The 23,524-nt window shown below is 40.4% G+C and overlaps 2 protein-coding genes and 1 long non-coding RNA gene across 3 annotated transcripts in view; 2 read left to right on the forward strand and 1 right to left on the reverse strand.

Moving 5' to 3' along the window:
• The first annotated feature begins 2,090 nt into the window (after positions 1–2,090).
• Positions 2,091–11,786, forward strand: LOC148185520 (uncharacterized). Its single transcript, XR_015775950.1, has 3 exons — positions 2,091–2,322; positions 6,298–7,538; positions 11,709–11,786. It is a non-coding gene; the product is annotated as an uncharacterized LOC148185520 (long non-coding RNA).
• Positions 5,909–21,009, reverse strand: LOC121962985 (claudin-10). The gene is made up of 5 exons (XM_088074858.1): positions 20,633–21,009; positions 20,397–20,558; positions 18,236–18,317; positions 17,622–17,735; positions 5,909–6,665 (listed from the first exon to the last, which is right to left on the reverse strand). The coding sequence occupies exons 1-5, from the start codon at positions 20,862–20,864 to the stop codon at positions 6,254–6,256; spliced, it is 1,002 nt and encodes a 333-aa protein (XP_087930984.1). The 5' UTR covers positions 20,865–21,009; the 3' UTR covers positions 5,909–6,253.
• Positions 20,962–23,524, forward strand: part of LOC121939349 (ATP-binding cassette sub-family C member 4-like) — a 35,626-nt gene continuing 33,063 nt past the window's right edge. The window contains exons 1-2 of the mRNA XM_088074846.1: positions 20,962–21,063; positions 22,724–22,795. The gene's annotated coding sequence lies outside the window, so the exon portion shown is untranslated. The remainder of the gene's footprint in view (positions 21,064–22,723; positions 22,796–23,524) is intronic.

Below are 23,524 nucleotides of genomic sequence, written 5' to 3' on the forward strand. Positions count from 1 at the left end.
GAAACAGGATTTTGACAAGGCCTAATAAATAAAGTGTAACACTAGAGCAGACCAAGGACTCCATCTGGTGGCTGAGGTCTAAACAGCTGTGTGATGGTTGGGCTCTGGCCACTAGGTGGCACTACGCTTTACACATAAAGGTTCCTGAAATAATAATAATAAAAGACATTAAGTAAAATCTCAATGTTATGTGTTAATGCGCTCACTATATTACATTTCTGAACATCTGTCTCCACTATTTAACCTTCGCGTACAGTACAGTAGAGTAGAGTACAGTAGGATAGAGTAGAGTACCGTACAGCACACTCCAGTAGAGAGCAGTAGAGTGCAGTACAATACAGTACAGTAGAATAGAGTACAGCAGAGTATAGTAGAGTACAGTACAATAGAGTAGAGCACAGTATAGTACCGTAGAGAACAGTAGAGTACAGTACAGCACAGTAGAGTACAGTACAAAAGAGAACCGTAGAGTGCAGTACAATACAGTACAGTAGAGTACAGTACAATAGAGTACAGTAGAATAGAGTACAGCAGAGTATAGTAGAGTACAGTACAATACCGTAGAGAACAGTAGAAGTAGAGTACAGTACAGCACAGTAGAGTACAGTACAAAAGAGAACCGTAGAGTGCAGTACAATACAGTACAGTAGAGTACAGTACAATAGAGTACAGCAGAGTACAGTACAGCACAGTACAGTAGAGTGCAGTACTGTAGAGTACAGTACAGTAGAGTGTAGTAGAGTACAGTACAATAGAGTAGAGCACAGTACAGTAGAGTACAGTACAATAGAGTACAGTACAGCACAGTAGAGAACAGCACAGTACAGTAGAGTACAGTACAATAGAGTACAGTACAGCACAGTACAATAGAGTACAGTAGAGAACAGTAGAGTTGAGTACAGTAGAGCAGAGTAGAGTTCAGTACAGTACAGTACAGTAGAGAACAGTACAGTACAGTAGAGTACAGTCCAAAAGAGAACTGTGAGAGTGCAGTACAATACAGTACAGTAGAGTACAGTACAATAGAGTACAGCAGAGTACAGTACAGCACAGTACAGTAGAGTGCAGTACTGTAGAGTACAGTACAGTAGAATAGAGTACAGTAGAGTGTAGTAGAGTACAGTACAAAAGAGTAGAGCACAGTACAGTAGAGTACAGTACAATAGAGTACAGTACAGCACAGTAGAGAACAGCACAGTACAGTAGAGTACAGTACAATAGAGTACAGTACAGCACAGTACAATAGAGTACAGTAGAGAACAGTAGAGTTGAGTACAGTAGAGCAGAGTAGAGTTCAGTACAGTACAGTACAGTAGAGTAGAGCCAGTATCATGTAGTGGAAAAGCCATGATCGAACTGTTTCGAAACGTTTCGTAACTTCGAGACTCGAGACGGGTTTCGAAACGTCACGTGATCGGTACCAAACCTGATAGATCCATGTACCAAACCCAGACAGAATTTTAAAAGACCGCAGGAAATGCGGGTGTTTGAGGTTTTGTGTTGTGACGAGAAAGCAGAGGGAGATTTGTACGAACTGAGCTGAGTTGTTGGTAGAGTCATTAATAGAGAGATAGATAAATTGACACACACACACACACACACACACACACACATATCTATATACAGGCTTTTTGGCTGGGGAAAAGGGATCTCAGAGGAAATGATTGTGTGGCTGCAACTCACGCTTCTACCAGCAGATGCCGATGTAGAGCGAACAGGTTGCCATCTGACATGTTGCAGTTGTGGTGCGCACCAGAAAATGGGCTTTCTCCGAAGTGGGAGTGTCCCACGGCGGGTACTATCAATGGAAAACGAACCCCAGAGAACTACCCGATACTAAAGGCGAGTAGAGCAGAGTAGAGCACAGTACAGTACAGTACAGTAGAGCCGGTACTATGCAGTGGAAAAGCGCCACAATGCACAATGGCGCCACCCTGTGGCCTAACGCCACCATAACAAGAGAGTTGGATTCGGCCAATCACAATGCAGTTTGTTGCAGATGACGTGTAGTATACGTAAGCAGACACGAGGCATAGGGCCGCCTTCCGATTGGTCGACACACCTACGTTTGTTCAAAATACTCTCCCAAGGAACTATGGGAAACCAATATGGCGTTTAGCATCGACGCTAATGTATATAATGTATATGTATCATCGAAATATGGTTAAAAATACGGACGGAAGACACCAAATATCAGATCTATCGTTACGCATTCATTTAACAAGGTCCCGTAAAAACACAAGAATTACCAGGCTGGATAGAGAGGCTTCTGACAGAGCTACGATGCGTCGGACAGACGGCAGCTTTTACTGGCGAATAAAAGTAAGCGGAGCGAAAAACGGTCTCAAAGTTATTAAAACTTTTCTAATTTTGCAAATTTTATTCGTCGGCGACTAAGCCGGCTGCAGAGGGTTAATCATTTCTTGAAAACAGAGGCATGCAGATGAATATAGCTGTAAAACACAGCGCGAAGCCTCACGTTGTCAAATTCAAGACAGAAAACAAAAACGAAAGACATTAGAGCTGATCAGCCTGGTGGAGTTTTATTTGCACTTTAAATTGCTGCGTCGCGTGCTTTAGTTATGTGTTATGTTGAATGAATATTTACATGTGCTGTCTAGCTGTGACAAATTATAGATGATAAAAATGAAAAACAGGCATCAAACTGCATGAATCAATTCAGGGAAAAAGATTTTTGTACAAAACACAGATTGATACAAACACACACACACACACACACATATATATATACAGGCTTTTTGGCTGGGGAAAAGGGAGCTTACAGGAAATGATTGTGTGGCTGCAACTCACGCTTCTACCAGCAGATGCCGATGTAGAGCGAACAGGTTGCCATCTGACATGTTGCAGTTGTGGTGCGCACCAGAAAATGGGCTTTCTCCGAAGTGGGAGTGTCCCACGGCGGGTACTATCAATGGAAAACGAACCCCAGAGAACTACCCGATACTAAAGGCGAGTAGAGTAGAGTAGAGCACAGTACAGTACAGTACAGTAGAGCCGGTACTATGCAGTGGAAAAGCGCCATAATGCACAATGGCGCCACCCTGTGGCCTAATGCCACCATAACAAGAGAGTTAGATACGGTTGGATTCGGCCAATCACAATGCAGTTTGTTGCATGAAATAATAAATGCATGAAAAGCCATATCAATAATCTGTAACAAACAATAAATAACATATAGCTTTGCTCGTGTTTCCTGTGTAATTGTACTCCCATCAGCATACATTGGTTTGTGGTTTAGCTGATAAAAGTCATGTAAATGACCTTAAAAGTTAGAAACAGGATTTTGACAAGGCCTAATAAATAAAGTGTAACACTGGAGCAGACCAAGGACTCCATCTGGTGGCTGAGGTCTGAACAGCTGTGTGATGGTTGGGCTCTGGCCACTAGGTGGCACTACGCTTTACACATAAAGGTTCCTGAAATAATAATAATAAAAGATATTAAGTAATATCTCAATGTTATGTGTTAATGCGCTCACTATATTACATTTCTGAACATCTGTCTCCACTATTTAACCTTCGCGTACAGTACAGTAGAGTACAGTAGGATAGAGTAGAGTACCGTACAGCACACTCCAGTAGAGAGCAGTAGAGTGCAGTACAATACAGTACAGTAGAATAGAGTACAGCAGAGTATAGTAGAGTACAGTACAATAGAGTAGAGCACAGTATAGTACCGTAGAGAACAGTAGAGTACAGTACAGCACAGTAGAGTACAGTACAAAAGAGAACCGTAGAGTGCAGTACAATACAGTACAGTAGAGTACAGTACAATAGAGTACAGTAGAATAGAGTACAGCAGAGTATAGTAGAGTACAGTACAATAGAGTAGAGCACAGTACAGTACCGTAGAGAATAGTAGAGTACAGTACAGCACAGTAGAGTACAGTACAAAAGAGAACCGTAGAGTGCAGTAGAGTACAGTACAATAGAGTACAGTACAATAGAGTACAGCAGAGTACAGTACAGCACAGTACAGTAGAGTGCAGTACTGTAGAGTACAGTACAGTAGAATAGAGTACAGTAGAGTGTAGTAGAGTACAGTACAATAGAGTAGAGCACAGTACAGTAGAATAGAGTACAGTAGAGTGTAGTAGAGTACAGTACAATAGAGTAGAGCACAGTACAGTAGAGTACAGTACAATAGAGTACAGTACAGCACAGTAGAGAACAGCACAGTACAATAGAGTACAGTACAGCACAGTACAATAGAGTACAGTAGAGAACAGTAGAGTTGAGTACAGTAGAGCAGAGTAGAGTTCAGTACAGTACAGTACAGTAGAGAACAGTACAGTACAGTAGAGTACAGAACAAAGAGAACTGTAGAGTGCAGTACAATACAGTACAGTAGAGTACAGTACAATAGAGTACAGCAGAGTACAGTACAGCACAGTACAGTAGAGTGCAGTACTGTAGAGTACAGTACAGTAGAATAGAGTACAGTAGAGTGTAGTAGAGTACAGTACAATAGAGTAGAGCACAGTACAGTAGAGTACAGTACAATAGAGTACAGTACAGCACAGTAGAGAACAGCACAGTACAGTAGAGTACAGTACAATAGAGTACAGTACAGCACAGTACAATAGAGTACAGTAGAGAACAGTAGAGTTGAGTACAGTAGAGCAGAGTAGAGTTCAGTACAGTACAGTACAGTAGAGTAGAGCCAGTATCATGAAGTGGAAAAGCCATGATCGAACTGTTTCGAAACGTTTCGTAACTTCGAGACTCGAGACGGGTTTCGAAACGTCACGTGATCGGTACCAAACCTGATAGATCCATGTACCAAACCCAGACAGAATTTTAAAAGGCCGCAGGAAATGCGGGTGTTTGAGGTTTTGTGTTGTGACGAGAAAGCAGAGGGAGATTTGTACGAACTGAGCTGAGTTGTTGGTAGAGTCATTAATAGAGAGATAGATAAATTGACACACACACACACACACACACACACACACACACACACACACACACACACATATGCATATATACAGGCTTTTTGGCTGGGGAAAAGGGAGCTCACAGGAAATGATTGTGTGGCTGCAACTCACGCTTCTACCAGCAGATGCCGATGTAGAGCGAACAGGTTGCCATCTGACATGTTGCAGTTGTGGTGCGCACCAGAAAATGGGCTTTCTCCGAAGTGGGAGTGTCCCACGGCGGGTACTATCAATGGAAAACGAACCCCAGAGAACTACCCGATACTAAAGGCGAGTAGAGTAGAGTAGAGTACAGTACAGTACAGTAGAGCCGGTACTATGCAGTGGAAAAGCGCCACAATGCACAATGGCGCCACCCTGTGGCCTAATGCCACCATAACAAGAGAGTTGGATTCGGCCAATCACAATGCAGTTTGTTGCAGATGACGTGTAGCATACGTAAACAGACACGAGGCGTAGGGCCGCCTTCCGATTGGTCGACACACCTACGTTTGTTCAAAATACTCTCCCAAGGAACTATGGGAAACCAATATGGCGTTTAGCATCGACGCTAATGTATATAATATATATGTATCATGGAAATATGGTTAAAAATACGGACGGAAGACACCAAATATCAGATCTATCGTTACGCATTCATTTAACAAGGTCCCGTAAAAACACAAGAATTACCAGGCTGGATAGAGAGGCTTCTGACAGAGCTACGACAAGGCCGGACTGACGGCAGCTTTTACTGGCGAATAAAAGTAAGCGGAGCGAAAACGGTCTCAAAGTTATTAAAACTTTTCTAATTTTGCAAATTTTATTCGTCGGCGACTAAGCCGGCTGCAGAGGGTTAATCATTTCTTGAAAACAGAGGCATGCAGATGAATATAGCTGCGACCAGATAGCTGTAAAACACAGCGCGAAGCCTCACATTGTAAAAATACAAGGCAGAAAACAAAAACGAAGGAAATTATACTTTGAAGAACAGTGAAGCAGACTCTTGTTTACAGTCAACCAGAGCTGATCAGCCTGGTGGAGTTTTATTTGCACTTTAAATTGCTGCGTCAAGCGTGCTTTAGTTATGTGTTATGTTGAATGAATATTTACATGTGCTGTCCAGCTGTGACAAATTATAGATGATAAAAATGGAAAAACAGGCATCAAACTGTTTGAATCAATTCAGGGAAAAAGATTTGACTTTTTATACAAAACACAGATTGAATTTGCTCTCTAACGGATTCACGAACTGAAAAGAAAAGCATCTGTCCGTGACATTTATTCATATTTGTCCCTCACATGATGAACCGCGTTTATTCAAATAAAAGAGTTTTTGATGGACGCTGTGGTCTCACTCCCAGAGCTGCCTGACAACGACGACACTGTCCGGCTGCTGCCGCTGCTCCTGGACCCGGACAAAGTTGACACGCTTGACCTCGATGAGACACCGGTCTCTGACCCTGACCCGGATCCTGACCTCGACCCCGCAGACCCAGCAGACCGGGTGGCGCGCCCGCTCTTCGGCGAGCGCGCAGACTTTGCCGTGCGTCCAGATTTGGCCGTGCGCTCCGATCTGGAGGAAATGCCGGACAGGTCTGAGCGCTCAGAGTTGGACGACAGCTCGGACACGGAGGACACTTTGGTCTTGGAGGTGATCGCGGACACGGAGGACAGAGCTGTGGTGGACTTGTTCTGCTCAGGGTCTGGTATCGGCTGGACGTTGATTACCCTGGAGAGAGATAAATGAGCAGCTGTGAACAATGTTTTCACTCAACCCATGCTGAGCTGTACCTGAGGATTTTAGAAAAACTCAAGTCATTAGTGTAAGCACCAAAATGTTTTTAAATTGTGACATTTTTTCATATTTTATTTGCTCAAAATGTTTTTCCCAACATAAATAAATGCTGCATTACAGTGTCCGACAGGCTCAGCATTTATCTCAGTCATTACTGCCTGACATATCTCCCACAGGCTGCTCAACCCCCCAAAATCACAGCCATCTATATCCTATTGAAAAAAAAAAAAGTGTGACATGACCTATGACCCCTGGGTGGGCCACTGAATGCAGACTTACATCACGGCTTTTACATTTACACTGAACCAAGCAAATTCATGAGCTGAAACATGTGTACTCGGCAATCATCAGGCTGAGAGAAGAGTTCTAACAGTGTAGTTTACTTTTTTTTATTTTAATTCAAGTTTTTTAATAGAATTATCCAACATCAGAAATCCATTCTGCGGTATGCTGAGCCGGGCAGGGCCGGTTTCCGGTTTTTGAAGCGGAAGCAAGCAAAAGCATACCCGCCACTGCAGCATCTATTTACTGTTTGAACTTGATTGTGTCTTGTTCATGTGAAAGGTCAGGCTGGTTTCCTGTTGATAATTCACCCGTGTTGTGACGGCCTCTAGCTCAGTGAACAAAGTGTCCTCCCTGTACAGGTTGAGTTTTTCGCAGAGGCCCGGGTTTGATTCGAGCTTGTCATCCCTGTTCTCTCTCCCTCTTTCCTGTCTCTCTCTAACTGTACTACAATAAATGCATGAAAAGCCATATCAATAACTGTGTAACACTAGAGCAGACCAAGGAGTCCATCTGGTGGCTGAGGTCTGAACAGCTGTGTGATGGTTGGGCTCTGGCCACTAGGTGGCACTACGCTTTACGTTAAAGGTTCCTGAAATAATAATAATAAAAGACATTAAGTAATATCTCAATGTTATGTGTTAATGTGTTCTCTATATTACATTTCTGAACATCTGTCTCCACTATTTAACCTTCGCGTTTTTCTCGCCGAGGTCATCTGTACCTGAAGCGGTGCTGAAAACGATCCCCAGAAAACTACCTGATACCAAAGGTCAGTACAGTACAGTACAGCACAGTAGAGTACAGCACAGTACTGTAGAATACAGTAGAGTACAGTACAGTAGAAAAGAGTACAGTATAATATAGCACAGTACAGTAAAGTACAGTACAGTACAATAGAGTGCAATACACTGAGAGTACAGTACAATAGAGTGCAGTACCGTAGAGTACAGTACAGCACAGTAGAGTATTGTAGAGAACAGTAGAGTACAGCACAATAGAGTACAGTATAGTAGAATAGAGTACAGTACAGTATAGTCTAGTACAGTAGAGTACAGTACAACACAGTGGAGTACAGTACGGTAGAGTACAGTGCAGTAGAATAGAGCACAGAAGTGTACAGTAGAGTAGAGAAGAGTACAGTACAGAAGAGCAGAGTAGAGTAAAGTACAGTACAGTACAGGAGAGTAGAGTACAGTACAGAAGAGCAGAGTACAGTACAGTACAGTACAGTACAGGAGAGTAGAGTACAGTACAGTACGGTAGAGTGGAGCCAGTATCATGTAGTGGAAAAGCCATGATCGGTACCAAACCTGATAGATCCATGTACCAAACCCAGACAGAATTTTAAAAGGCCGCAGGAAATGCGGGTGTTTGAGGTTTTGTGTTGTGGCGAGAAAGCAGAGGGAGATTTGCACGAACTGAGCTGAGTTGTTGGTAGAGTCATTAATAGAGAGATAGATAGATTGATACACACACACACACATATCTATATACAGGCTTTTTGGCTGGGGAAAAGGGAGCTCACAGGAAATGATTGTGTGGCTGCAACTCACGCTTCTACCAGCAGATGCCGATGTAGAGCGAACAGGTTGCCATCTGACATGTTGCAGTTGTGGTGCGCACCAGAAAATGGGCTTTCTCCGAAGTGGGAGTGTCCCACGGCGGGTACTATCAATGGAAAACGAACCCCAGAGAACTACCCGATACTAAAGGCGAGTAGAGTAGAGTAGAGCACAGTACAGTACAGTACAGTAGAGCCGGAACTATGCAGTGGAAAAGCGCCATAATGTACAATGGCGCCACCCTGTGGCCTAACGCCACCATAACAAGAGAGTTAGATACGGTTGGATTCGGCCAATCACAATGCAGTTTGTTGCAGATGACGTGTAGCATACGTAAACAGACACGAGGCGTAGGGCCGCCTTCCGATTGGTCGACACACCTACGTTTGTTCAAAATACTCTCCCAAGGAATTATGGGAAACTAATATGGCGTTTAGCATCGTCGCTAATGTATATAATATATATGTATCATCGAAATATGGTTAAAAATACGGACGGAAGACACCAAATATCAGATCTATCGTTACGCATTCATTTAACAAGGTCCCGTAAAAACACAAGAATTACCAGGCTGGATAGAGAGGCTTCTTAAGGGGTAACTTAAAAAACAAATTCCATGACATTAAAAGTCATATAGTGATACTTTAAAAACAATCCCCACCAAATCCTTCAATAATTGATATCAATACATGTTTTTTTCTTTTCTTTCAGTATTTTCCACTGAATTTCAGTTAAGGTGGCATTTAAAGAGCCCTCAAAAGTCTTAAATGTCACTTGCGTTAAGCTGTAGGAACCCTCTAACCACAACTCTTCTGTGATTTTGCCCTGCTAGACTTTCTTTGCCATTGGCAGAATATAATTAACATAAACAGTAGTATTAACCACGACTATTACTCACAATAGACAAATTTAAAAAGAATCGTCAAAACTGAAACGGCAGAGGAGGAGATATTCTGACTAAAACACTGGATCCTACATTTCCCATAATGCAACAACCTGGTCACACCATTAGGATCGTTTTTTTCAAACTTCAGTAAGCTCTTCCAGAGCCACAGAAAGATATATAACAGATTTCACAGGCTGAGTGGCACTGATCATGAAGAGGAAAACTTCATGTTTTTCCAAACAATTTGGAATAAAAGAAAAGAAAAGAAAACATGAACTGACAAGCTGATTTCTCAAACTGTGCTGATTATTCTTTTAACCTTTTTATTTTATTTTTTATTTGACCATATTAAAAAGAAGGGAGATGGCAAATTCGACACCAAAGATCGAACTGTTTTGGAGCATTTCATCACTTCTGGCTTCGGCACATACTTAGAGACGGGCTTCTAAACGTGATCGGTACCAAACCTGATAGATCCATCTACCAAACCCAGACAGAATTTTAAAAGACCGCAGGAAATGCAGGTGTTTGAGGTTTTGTGTTGTGGCGAGAAAGCAGAGGGAGATTTGTACGAACTGAGCTGAGTTGTTGGTAGACTGATAGAAATATAGATAGATTGATAGATACATACATACACACATACATACATATTATATAATAAAATAGCATATGTAAATATATATATACACACAAACACACACACACACACATATATATATATATATATATATATATATATATATGGATTTATATAGATACATATAACTATAGCTTACAAAAAACAAAAATAAATATCTGCAACACAATCTTCTACAAGCAGATAGTGTCGTAGAGCGAACAGGTTTTAAAATGTTTAAAAACGGTTCAAATCAATGGTTTAAAAGTACTGAAATGTTTCAAGGTGTTGAAATTGCCATCTCTATTAAAAAAGTTGCTTTAAATTGTCACTTTGTCACCCAACTACTTAGTGTTATATCAAATAAATTGATATTAATTGCATGCAAAGGAAATTAAAGAGAGAATTAATAATGAATAAATTAAGAGAAAAACAGGAGCTTATTTATAGCTATTCTCTTTCCTCAAGACACTTTCTCTCCTAAATTTACAGTAATGAAGTGCTCTAGTGTGCATCCTTCTGTGTAACTCTTTTTATGCCTACCTCCAGTGGTCCATAGCAAGCGTGCAGCCCACAATGCACCAGCCCAGTGTGCAGAGCAGCAGGCCCAGGATCTGAGCCCACCTCCTCCACATCCTTTCACACTGCTAAATAAAAGATTCTTTACTTATTAAGTACAAACACTTAGTGAGATGTGATGAAGCTGTAAGTCCGTCCTCTTACAGCAGCTGCTTGTGTATTTGTGTGAAGGTTTGAAGAACAGTGAAGCAGACTCTTGTTTACAGTCAACCAGAGCTGATCAGCCTGGTGGAGTTTTATTTGCACTTTAAATTGCTGCGTCGCGTGCTTTAGTTATGTGTTATGTTGAATGAATATTTACATGTGCTGTCTAGCTGTGACAAATTATAGATGATAAAAATGAAAAACAGGCATCAAACTGCATGAAAGTTTTTTATACAAAACACAGATTGATACAAACACACACACACACACACACATATGCATATATACAGGCTTTTTGGCTGGGGAAAAGGGAGCTTACAGGTAATGTTTGTGTGGCTGCAACTCACGCTTCTACCAGCAGATGCCGATGTAGAGCGAACAGGTTGCCATCTGACATGTTGCAGTTGTGGTGCGCACCAGAAAATGGGCTTTCTCCGAAGTGGGAGTGTCCCACGGCGGGTACTATCAATGGAAAACGAACCCCAGAGAACTACCCGATACTAAAGGCGAGTAGAGTAGAGTAGAGCACAGTACAGTACAGTACAGTAGAGCCGGTACTATGCAGTGGAAAAGCGCCATAATGCACAATGGCGCCACCCTGTGGCCTAATGCCACCATAACAAGAGAGTTAGATACGGTTGGATTCGGCCAATCACAATGCAGTTTGTTGCATGAAATAATAAATGCATGAAAAGCCATATCAATAATCTGTAACAAACAATAAATAACATATAGCTTTGCTCGTGTTTCCTGTGTAATTGTACTCCCATTAGCATACATTGGTTTGTGGTTTAGCTGATAAAAGTCATGTAAATGACCTTAAAAGTTAGAAACAGGATTTTGACAAGGCCTAATAAATAAAGTGTAACACTAGAGCAGACCAAGGAGTCCATCTGGTGGCTGAGGTCTGAACAGCTGTGTGATGGTTGGGCTCTGGCCACTAGGTGGCACTACGCTTTACACATAAAGGTTCCTGAAATAATAATAATAAAAGATATTAAGTAATATCTCAATGTTATGTGTTAATGCGCTCACTATATTACATTTCTGAACATCTGTGTCCACTATTTAACCTTCGCGTACAGTACAGTAGAGTACAGTAGGATAGAGTAGAGTACCGTACAGCACACTCCAGTAGAGAGCAGTAGAGTGCAGTACAATACAGTACAGTAGAATAGAGTACAGCAGAGTATAGTAGAGTACAGTACAATAGAGTAGAGCACAGTATAGTACCGTGAGAGAACAGTAGAGTACAGTACAGCACAGTAGAGTACAGTACAAAGAGAACCGTGAGAGTGCAGTACAATACAGTACAGTAGAGTACAGTACAATAGAGTACAGTAGAATAGAGTACAGCAGAGTATAGTAGAGTACAGTACAATAGAGTAGAGCACAGTACAGTACCGTAGAGAACAGTAGAGTACAGTACAGCACAGTAGAGTACAGTACAAAAGAGAACCGTAGAGTGCAGTACAATACAGTACAGTAGAGTACAGTACAATAGAGTACAGCAGAGTACAGTACAGCACAGTACAGTAGAGTGCAGTACTGTAGAGTACAGTACAGTAGAATAGAGTACAGTAGAGTGTAGTAGAGTACAGTACAATAGAGTAGAGCACAGTACAGTAGAATAGAGTACAGTAGAGTGTAGTAGAGTACAGTACAATAGAGTAGAGCACAGTACAGTAGAGTACAGTACAATAGAGTACAGTACAGCACAGTAGAGAACAGCACAGTACAGTAGAGTACAGTACAATAGAGTACAGTACAGCACAGTACAATAGAGTACAGTAGAGAACAGTAGAGTTGAGTACAGTAGAGCAGAGTAGAGTTCAGTACAGTACAGTACAGTAGAGAACAGTACAGTACAGTAGAGTACAGTACAAAAGAGAACCGTAGAGTGCAGTACAATACAGTACAGTAGAGTACAGTACAATAGAGTACAGCAGAGTACAGTACAGCACAGTACAGTAGAGTGCAGTACTGTAGAGTACAGTACAGTAGAATAGAGTACAGTAGAGTGTAGTAGAGTACAGTACAATAGAGTAGAGCACAGTACAGTAGAGTACAGTACAATAGAGTACAGTACAGCACAGTAGAGAACAGCACAGTACAGTAGAGTACAGTACAATAGAGTACAGTACAGCACAGTACAATAGAGTACAGTAGAGAACAGTAGAGTTGAGTACAGTAGAGCAGAGTAGAGTTCAGTACAGTACAGTACAGTAGAGTAGAGCCAGTATCATGAAGTGGAAAAGCCATGATCGAACTGTTTCGAAACGTTTCGTAACTTCGAGACTCGAGACGGGTTTCGAAACGTCACGTGATCGGTACCAAACCTGATAGATCCATGTACCAAACCCAGACAGAATTTTAAAAGGCCGCAGGAAATGCGGGTGTTTGAGGTTTTGTGTTGTGACGAGAAAGCAGAGGGAGATTTGTACGAACTGAGCTGAGTTGTTGGTAGAGACATAAATAGAGAGATAGATAAATAGACACACACACACACACACACACACACACACACACACACACACACACACACATATGCATATATACAGGCTTTTTGGCTGGGGAAAAGGGAGCTCACAGGAAATGATTGTGTGGCTGCAACTCACGCTTCTACCAGCAGATGCCGATGTAGAGCGAACAGGTTGCCATCTGACATGTTGCAGTTGTGGTGCGCACCAGAAAATGGGCTTTCTCCGAAGTGGGAGTGTCCCACGGCGGGTACTATCAATGGAAAACGAACCCCAGAGAACTACCCGATACTAAAGGCGAGTAGAGCAGAGTAGAGCACAGTACAGTACAGTACAGTAGAGCCGGTACTATGCAGTGGAAAAGCGCCACAATGCACAATGGCGCCACCCTGTGGCCTAACGCCACCATAACAAGAGAGTTAGATACGGTTGGATTCGGCCAATCACAATGCAGTTTGTTGCAGATGACGTGTAGCATACGTAAGCAGACACGATGCATAGGGCCGCCTTCCGATTGGTCGACACACCTACGTTTGTTCAAAATACTCTCCCAAGGAACTATGGGAAACCAATATGGCGTTTAGCATCGACGCTAATGTGTATAATGTATATGTATCATCGAAATATGGTTAAAAATACGGACGGAAGACACCAAATATCAGATCTATCGTTACGCATTCATTTAACAAGGTCCCGTAAAAACACAAGAATTACCAGGCTGGATAGAGAGGCTTCTGACAGAGCTACGATGCGTCGGACTGACGGCAGCTTTTACTGGCGAATAAAAGTAAGCGGAGCGAAAAACGGTCTCAAAGTTATTAAAACTTTTCTAATTTTGCAAATTTTATTCGTCGGCGACTAAGCCGGCTGCAGAGGGTTAATCATTTCTTGAAAACAGAGGCATGCAGATGAATATAGCTGCGAGCAGATAGCTGTAAAACACAGCGCGAAGCCTCACATTGTCAAAATACAAGGCAGAAAACAAAAACGAAGGAAATTATCCTTTTGGACATGTTTTTTCCAAGGCATTAACCAAAATATAGAGATGAAAACAAAGTTATGGATAGGACTGAGAGTAAAAAAAATATAGGAAGGCATAAATGTTTCTTTGAAACCTGATTGTACATAAAAGTTATTGAGAAAATAACGGAATGATCTGTTTATATTTATTTGTATGTTTAATGGTTTTATAAGAAATCCAGCCCCTCAAGCCGCAAACTTTTTTTTTTCTGATTTTCCATGGCTCTAAGTGTCAGTCATTATCACAACCAGTTGTTATTGGCTAATTCAAAATAAGAAGGCGGGGTTTTTCCTTCCGTTGACAGTGAGGGGAGGAGTCCAACCCAAAGGTCAGAGTTCAGCCCGTAATGGCGATTTCGGAGGGAAGCTGCGGTGGAAGTCATGGCGGATGTCCGCGGATTGTTCTGCAGGTAATAATCTCGCTTTTTGGACTTGATATTTTACTGAATTGGATAGTCTGAACATTTACCAATGTATAAGGACCGTTTTTATCGGAATATTAATCGATTGGTGGATTACAGCGAGGCTTTGTGGGTGAGTTGTAAATGTTTGTTGGTGGTTGTTGGCTGTAAAACACAGCGTGAAGCCTCACATTGTCAAAATATTCAAGGCCGAAAATAAAAATGAAGGAAATTATTCTTTTGGGCATGTTTTTCTGAGGCGTTAGCCAAAATATAGAGATTAAAACAATGTTCTCAATGGGACTGAGTTAAAAAATATAGGAAGGCATAAATGTTTCTTTGCAGCCTGATTGTGTATATATAAAAAGTCCAAATGAGTGATGATTTTCTTCCATTGAGGGAATAAAGTAATGATCTTTTTATATTTATTTGTATTTATAATGTTTTTTTAAGAAATCGAGCCCCTGAAGTTGCTATTGGCTAGTTCAAAATAAGAAGGCGGGGCTTGTTCTTTCGTTGACAGTCCCTTTTGGTTGAGGGGAGGAGTCCAACCCAAAGGTCAGAGTTCAGCCCGTAATGGCGATTTCGGAGGGAAGCTGCGGTGGAAGTCATGGCGGATGTCCGCGGATTGTTCTGCAGGTAATAATCTCGCTTTTTGGACTTGATATTTTACTGAATTCGATAGTCTGAACATTTACCAATGTATAAGGGCCGTTTTTATCGGAATATTAATCGATTGGTGGATTACAACGAGGCTTTGTGGGTGAGTTGTAAATGTTTGTTGGTTGGACACGTGTGAGGGTTGTAGCTTGGAATAGTCTGCATCACCCCAATCGTGTTAAAATTAACTATAAATATGGCGTTAAAGTTACCTGTTAATAGACACTATCAAATTTATATCCAGTTATAAGTGAGTAGCTTGCTTCAGCTGCAATTCTTGTTGTTTTGAGCGATGTTGTTTTAGCCGATGTGCTACCTAGCTAGCTAGCTAGTTATGCTAGGTAGCATATCGGCTAATTCTAATTCGGCTAGTGCTAATTGGGCTAGTGCTACATCGGCTAGTGCTACATCGGCTAGTGCTACATCGGCTAGTGCTACATCGGCTAGTAGTACCCGCTTACAGGCTGTCTGATTGCCGATGAAAGCACAAGGAAATATGTGACAGTATTATACAGTTAAGTAAATGCGCAATCAACAATACTTTAATGTTTATTTATACAGTATCAAGCTAGTCAGCAGGCGTTAAGCTTAATTTAGCTTCACGACCAGAACTGCGAGGAAACAGTGATCAAGGCTCTGTATTTGAAGCCCAATAATGATAATATCACATTTTATTTAATCTTTGCAAAAACGTAAGAGAAAATCACTTCTCTCCGGGGAGTTCGGAGTTGGTGATTTTTAAAAGAGCTCTTTGGTGGATTGTGTTATTTAGAAAATCGTGTTATTATGTTTAGCTGTCTAACTGCACCTGTCTAACTGTCAACTACACCTGTCTAGCTGTTTTGTCGTATTTACCATATTTATGCTGAACTGTGCTTGATATTTTCCCGTAGATATTTATTTCGTAAATGTAAAATAGGGCTGGGGCGACGCATCGACGTAAGCGATAACGTGAATACGTTGATTCACGTAACGTGCGTCGACGCGTCGCACCCTTTCACCCCGCAGTGTTTTAAAATGTTTTTTTCCTGTAAATTTGTAAACTCACATCATTTTAGTGATCATCAAGTCTCTTCTGTAGTGGAATTAACATAATATGATGCATTCTCATATGATGGCCCACCAGTGCATGGAGACATGAATACAATGCTTTTCAATGTATGTGATTTTTATTTATTGTGCAAAATAAGAAAAATACTCCAACTTATATATTTTTTTCACTTCTCCTCAAGGTCTGGGTGCCGGAAACGAAGACGGTCAAACGTTTGAGACTGAAGTTAAACCTAACAAAAATAGGTGTGTGAATCCATTTTGTTATTGGTGACATGACTAAAAACTTTGCTGTCTCTGTTTTTGTCTATGTTTTTCTCTGACTCCCCTCCCCCTTCAGCTCCTTATCAGCTGATTTGCAGCAATGGTGCCCTGGCTGCTTGTTTATTGTGGGTCTTGTAGTCTTTTACTGGATGCCATGATGATTTGTAGTCCTTGTTGCAACCACTGGGGGCGGTATCTCCTCTCAAGTATGTATATATATATATATATATATATATATATATATATATATATATATATATATATATATATATATATATATATATATATACACGCACACACATAAGCTCAATGAATATATTGTTATAAATAACAAAAATTAAACAATGCTTTTTCACTGATGGCTTTAGTTTCATTTTTAACACATAGACATGAGGGAAGTTCTCTCATCTAACTCTTGATAAGAAAGCAAATGAGCATAGTTCCCAAATTGTAGAAGCAAAACTTGAAAAGGTAAAGTTTTTTTTTATGCCAAGTTGACTGGCAGCCAAGAAAACCTGTCAGGTCAACTGTTCAACCAAACCAGACATGTGACGTGAGTTAGAGCAATAATTGGGTTGTTCAATAAATGTTAGTCTTTGTGTCTCTTTCACTCTCCGCAGCAGGATGTCTCATCAACTTCACATTCCCCAGAATAAATTCATGCTGCTTGAGCTCCTTCCAGTGTTGAAATTGATCCACAGCATGCCGTTTATTATTTACTGTGCTGTTAAACACCAGCCCTCTGTTTTTGTGTGGCTGCTGTGGCTTTGGGGTTATATTACGTGTTGAGAGGGAGTCTACAGTGCACATCTGCACACTCCCACCTTTAACCTGCTCACATGGCCTCATGCATTTTAGATAATGAGTCATACCCCCGCAGAGCTCACGGGACGCTGGTATTTATTTAGGAAGTGGAGTTATTTATTCACAACACTGTACTCACACTGGCTCTCCTCCACAGAGCGGCGTACACACCGACCACAGGTAGAAGAAACCACCAGTCGTGTGAAAAGCCGAGCCGACCCAGCCGAGAAACATCGGGGTGCCCAGGTCATACCTGTTGGTGTTTCAAAACGTAGGTGGTTTTTTTTTTTTTTTTAAAGAAATCCTTGCAGGGGAACTAACCCTATTTTCAAAACTGATACATGTTATTCCTGTGGTCTAAGTAAGTCCAAAATATTAGTAAATATGAACAACTCTCTCCAAAATCCCCAAAGCTAAAATGCAATAACTCTGCCTGGAGCTGCTGCATAGACAATTAATTAGGAAAGGTGACATTTCGAGCACCTCGGGTGATAATCTAACTATGTTAGACCTGCAGTTGATTAAAGGTTGTTTTAGTATAAAAAAGAACACAAAAAAATCAGTGGACTCCCATTTATTGTCTATGGAGCAGACTTACACTTAATGGCATCACAGTTGAGACTCATTTCTCTGGTTTCTGGTGTTATGAAAGTAGCTCATGTTCACAATTATTGATTGAGCTTTCACAGGCCACAGAAATAACATATTCTAATTGTAACGTAGGCGATGTTCCCTTAAATGCAGTTAACTTACTTCAGTCCATCAAAGTCAGGGTTGAAGTATTCGACTGAGACATACTGCGCATAAACCGCATACCCACACGTGGACAGCAAACCTGAAGAGAAATCACATCCAGAGACAGAAAAACACTTCATTTGCACATAACAATTACTTAAAAAAACAGCTAGAATTTGTTTGACTGTATCAAATAGAAAAATGCATTTGAAGTGATTCAAATTAAGACTGAGCAATGCATTTTAAATAAAAAAAAAAAATAGTTTTTTTTTTTCTAAATGACCATTGGTGCTTTCAAGATATTTATATGCAACATTTTTAGAAAGTAAATAATACTAGAGACCTATTCACTCTCTTTTATTTTCTTCTAAAAATGGTATCAGTTAACTCACTGATGTATATATAGTTAAAAGTGTGTTTGACAGGAATAATGGAAAAGGACTTTTCCCTCTCTGGGGCCATGATTTGTTGCATTGTGCTGTACTTTGCATATTTATTTTACAATAAAGTAACATTTGCAATACAATTTTCAGATGTCTTGTATGTCATTGAAGGCAAAATTCTAATGTTCAAATCACTGTTTTGCTCGACAGACTGGCTTTCACAGAAATGCATTTTTCTCAGCTTTCTAGAAAAATTGTGGTCTTTTCGATGAAACTCGCCTCTATTGAACTTCCGATAAATCAAAAGTGGAACAATGTGCAAACAAATGTTTTTTACCTTGACGAAAAAGAGAGTTTCTTTTTTCATTTGATCTATTGAGTGTTTTCAGAGTGTTTGTACAAAATATTCTTTGGGTCTTGAAAGATGACTCGAAATGGCCAGAAAAGCTGGCACAAGCCACTTTCCATTATATGATAACTATATATATATTTAAATTACCGTTGGTGCTTTCACAATATTTAAATGCAAGATTTTTAGAAACTAATTAAAAATAGAGACGTCTCCTTTTTTTCCTTCTAAAAATGGTATCAGTTAACTAAGTAATATCAGCCTAAAATCAGAAAAAGACATTAATGTTTCCCAAGTCTGTGATGTACACAGGCAAGGAAGTTCAGTGTCTATGCAACGTCTGTGTTTCTTTTTATTTATCCCAAAACAAGCAAGCAAACGAGGGAACAAAGAAATCCTCCTCCTCCCGCCTCTCTTGCTAGGGTAAAAAAAAACCAACCCAACCGAATTCTGGCCAGTTTCTTATTGCGTAGTAAAATGCGGGAAGATTTGACACTAAAGTCTACTTATTGGAAAACACTCGGCGATTTCACCGTCTTTAGTGTCATCATTCACAAATGCAGTAATGTGTCGAAAGAACCGTTAGCTGTTTGAACAAACCCATTAAAAATAAGCTGATAACGACAGCATTTGCGTCTTTAACTCTTTGAGGTAAATGCTGTTTGAAAATCTTAACGTGCTCACACAGACAGTGCTGAAGTTTTGAAATGTAATATTTACTTTTTACTTAGTTTAGTGCTGAGGTTAAAGTTTGGAGGTACTGCTCATCAACCAAAGTTTTTGACAGAAAAGGCAAAAAAGGCAATTAATCTTAATCTGAAAAGGCATTAAATTCGTTATCCAAAAAATAAGGCCTTAATTGGTATTAAAATGTCCTAAATCATTCTTTAAGAGTTATTCAAAATGCTATGACATCGAGAGAAGTATTTTACGAGTCTTTTTTCTGCAACATTGTCATGAAATCTCAAAATAATTTAAAAATAATTTTCAGAATTTAATGTTAGGATGATCAGGATAGAGAAACCAATGAAAACACTCATAAATATTTACCACTTCTGATTAAATCAAAAAACAAACTCACTTTTTTCAAGTCAAACCAAGCTGATGCTTTAATAACGTAACATGTTCTTTGTTTTCCAGGTGTTGCACTCTTGAAAGGTAAATTTTTTTCAGTATTTGAAGGAGATCATATAACTTTTTGACCAAAAAGTAATGTTTTATGTTGAAGTAAAAATTTGGGCACCATTGTACCTCTTAAGTAATTGATGTCAGTTCTGTTTTATCCCCTTAATTTTGGTTATCATCTTAAATTTTACTTTGAGTAGCAATAAAAAATCTTAAATCTAACTCACTTTAAGCCGCAACTTAAGTGACGTTAAGCACGGAGACGACACACAGACACAGCTCGAGTTCTTCTGCTGACTGTCTTATTAAAAACAGACATTACCGCTGATTATGTGGCACCATCCACCGACGTAGATCTTCTTGTACTTTGAGCGGTCTTTCCCCCCGATGAAGGTGCACTCCATCCCCAAAAGACTGAGCACGAACCCCAGCATGCCCAGCGAGAGAGCCGACATCAGCAGGCCTCGCACTATCTGGATGTGGCCTGCAGTCACACAGGTCGACATTAAAACCAGTTTAGAAGTCGGCGGGTTTGTCAGTGCGAAACGGGCTACCTACCCTCCACAGACCAGAGCACCGGGTAGTCGTAACAGTTGCTCACAGCAGTTGAATCTGTAAAACATGATCTCCACAGGCTGGACCAGTACCAGGCCACCTTGATGATGGAGGAGCCCCCCATGCCCCCGATGGAGGTGATCTTCCAGCCCTCCATGGCCATGGTGCAGGCCACGAAGATCCAGCCCAAAACCGTCATCAGGAAGCCCCAAATCTGAACTACACGGACCTTCATCTCGTGAGTGGATCTATCCAATTATTTCTAATCCTCGACAACTCATCCACAATCCACTGAGTATTCTTTGTTTTGTCTTCAGATGGCGGTCCCTTACATCCCGAGCCGATGGTCTACTTTTCATCCAGATTCTTCAGATGCGGAAGAAGCCTCCTGCTCTGCTGCTCGTCTCAGAAAAAAGAGGATGAGCGTGTCACAGGTAAGAGTCAGAGGAGTGTTGCTGTTTTCCAGGTTTTGTTTGACATGTGGGTGAGAGACAACAGTCGCTCAGGTTCCCATGAGACGCAGCTGATGGTCGTGGAGTCTGAATCTGGACTGAGAGTGCTCACCTCAGCATTCGTCTCCAGTTACCAAACAGCATCATGTCGCCATCAGACCTTCACTCACGATCCGTTTATCGCTTGACGGGGTTCCTGCCGATCCTCGGCAAGTCTTCTAAGGCATTGACTTCATTAAAATGAAAATAATGCCTGAATTGTTTTTTAAAATGTTTTAAATTCATTTTTCGAGAGTCTTGAAAATGCTCAGACATGCAAAGTAAAAATTTGAAGTTTTATATAAACATAAACATTTGCACAAAGTTGTCTTTGACTCTTAATGAAAATGTCTGTTAATGTTTAATTTTTTTTTTCAATTTTGTCTATTGTAACTTGTCTTGAATTTCATCCCGAGTGGCATTAAAAAGTCTTGAAGAGTATAAAATGTAATTTGTCTTAAAACATTATTAAAAATCCCCAATTCCCCAAATTACTGGCACTGTTGAATTTATTTAACAAAAAATTGATTTATTTTTTAATTTATTTTTAAAAGTGGTAATTTATTCATTTTTCCTCATTATTTCTGCCTTTTCTTATCGCCATGCACTCCCTTTACCAATGCTCTATCTGGGTTTATTGCATTTTATTGAATTTTTTGTCATTTTCGACAATTTCATACTTCCACTGGCCACTTGCTACCCATAAAAGAGGTCTGTGGGATGGGATGTGGTGACTGAATCAGCTTTTTGGTTAGGCTTATGGTTCGGATAAGTCTTTCTGAAAAAAAAAAAAAGAAAATATCCTCTGTTTCTATTTGTTGTTGTTTAAATAAAACCCTGAAGTATAAAAATGTAGTGCGCTTTAAATGAAATAATACATTTCTCTTTCCCTCGTCCCGTGGACAAACACAAAAGGCCCCCTGTTGCTGATTGTCTTGAATACTTTTTGTATGTTTGATTTCCATTGACAGATTGTATAAACATTGGATATTTTTTGGGGAGGGGGCGCACCTTTAATGACCTTTACATGTTCCATGAAAAATGTAAAACTGCCGCTGGGACCGAAGCAGCTTGAAGCATCGTTCTTGTCTTTGCCTCAGGCTTTAAGCTGCTAGTTATTAGTAATTTCACCGAGACCTCAGTGTGTGTGGCTCTCATAATTCCAGCATAACGTCTTTGTGCCGTTATAATGAGAGTTAAATCTGAGGTAATGAGAGTAAGGGGGAGCGATGAATGTTCAGCGGGGATGAAAGAGCTCCTCTTTGTTCAGAGTCCTCTCGGCTTATTACAGAGTTATTGGTAGCGGTAGGAAGATATTGGAAACAGTACACCGCCGGGTGGCCTTAATTTGTTTGGGGAGGGTGGATTTAATTAGCTTTAATTAGCACGACACTGAAAAAATAGCAGAAATGAACAAAAGAGTGCTTATGTAACCCGAGCCGACCAGACTTTAAACATATCAAGTCAAAGTTATTGTTGTATTTTCGCTCATTTGTTAACAGTTAAGCTCAAAGGAAACAACATTAGGTGTATTGTGTGGTTTGATCACTTCTGTCTGCCGTTAAACGTGTATTAATACTGCTCTCTGCTGGTGTGATTGCAGTACTGGCACGGAGCCCTCAGACGTCCTCGCTCTGCTGCTGCAGCGACCACCTTCCCATCGGAGCGTTAATAGGTCAGTGCGTTTTAACCTTCTTTGTTTCCCCTCATACAAAGCACTGTGTTTTTGCAACATGTAATTATGTGTCATTTAAAGACCTTTTTTTGAATATTTTTAGGCAGGCACACACATGTTTTTTTCTTTTTTTTTTCTTTTAATGAAATCATTGGCAACAATCCACTGCTCACTTTGATGTTTTGGACGCGTTTGTACTCGTGGCATCTGGTCCTTCCTTTGTTTGTCACGGGTAAGATGCTGTAAGAGATTACAGGATAATCCGATAAATAAACATAATTTTGTGTTGCAGAATAAAGCATTTAGCCATAGTTCAGAGGCTGTTTGCCTTTCAAAAAATACTGTAACCCCGGCCTCAGGTGCATATTGCTTTTATAAAATGTTTTTTTTACATATAGAGCCGACATTTCTCCTGCAGTGATTGAGGGAGGCTCAGCAAAGCTATATGTGGTATTAATACCATTATTTGTTGTATGTTTTCTAATCATTTCATTATTAATTAATTAGTTTAATTGTGACCCAGACATTTTAATGTATTTCTGACTTTGAACATCATGTTAGCGAAACCTACGTGTGTCCTTCGAACTGACTGATGAGTGCCCCGACTCCCCCTGGCAGTGTGTAATACTTTGAATAAACAGGTTTCACACAGATCCTTCAAATTCTTATAAGGCACATCATCCGTTTATCTAAAATTAAGGCCTTAATTGATGTCGAAACGTCTTAAAT

The sequence above is a fragment of the Plectropomus leopardus genome, chromosome 24, assembly GCF_026936395.1.
Source record: "Plectropomus leopardus strain MGB_pleo_1.0 chromosome 24, ASM2693639v1, whole genome shotgun sequence".
Classification (NCBI taxonomy): domain Eukaryota; kingdom Metazoa; phylum Chordata; class Actinopteri; order Perciformes; family Serranidae; genus Plectropomus; species Plectropomus leopardus.

Coding starts and splice junctions, on each gene's coding strand:
- LOC121962985 (XM_088074858.1), bottom strand. CDS start 20,864: ATGAAGGTCCGTGTAGTTCAGATTTGGGGCTTCCTGATGACGGTTTTG. Junction 20,559..20,632: donor GGTGCTCTGGTCTGTGGAGG/GTAGGTAGCCCG, acceptor GTGTGACTGCAG/GCCACATCCAGATAGTGCGA. Junction 6,666..17,621: donor CTCTGTGGAGGAGAGCCAGT/GTGAGTACAGTG, acceptor ATCTCTCTCCAG/GGTAATCAACGTCCAGCCGA.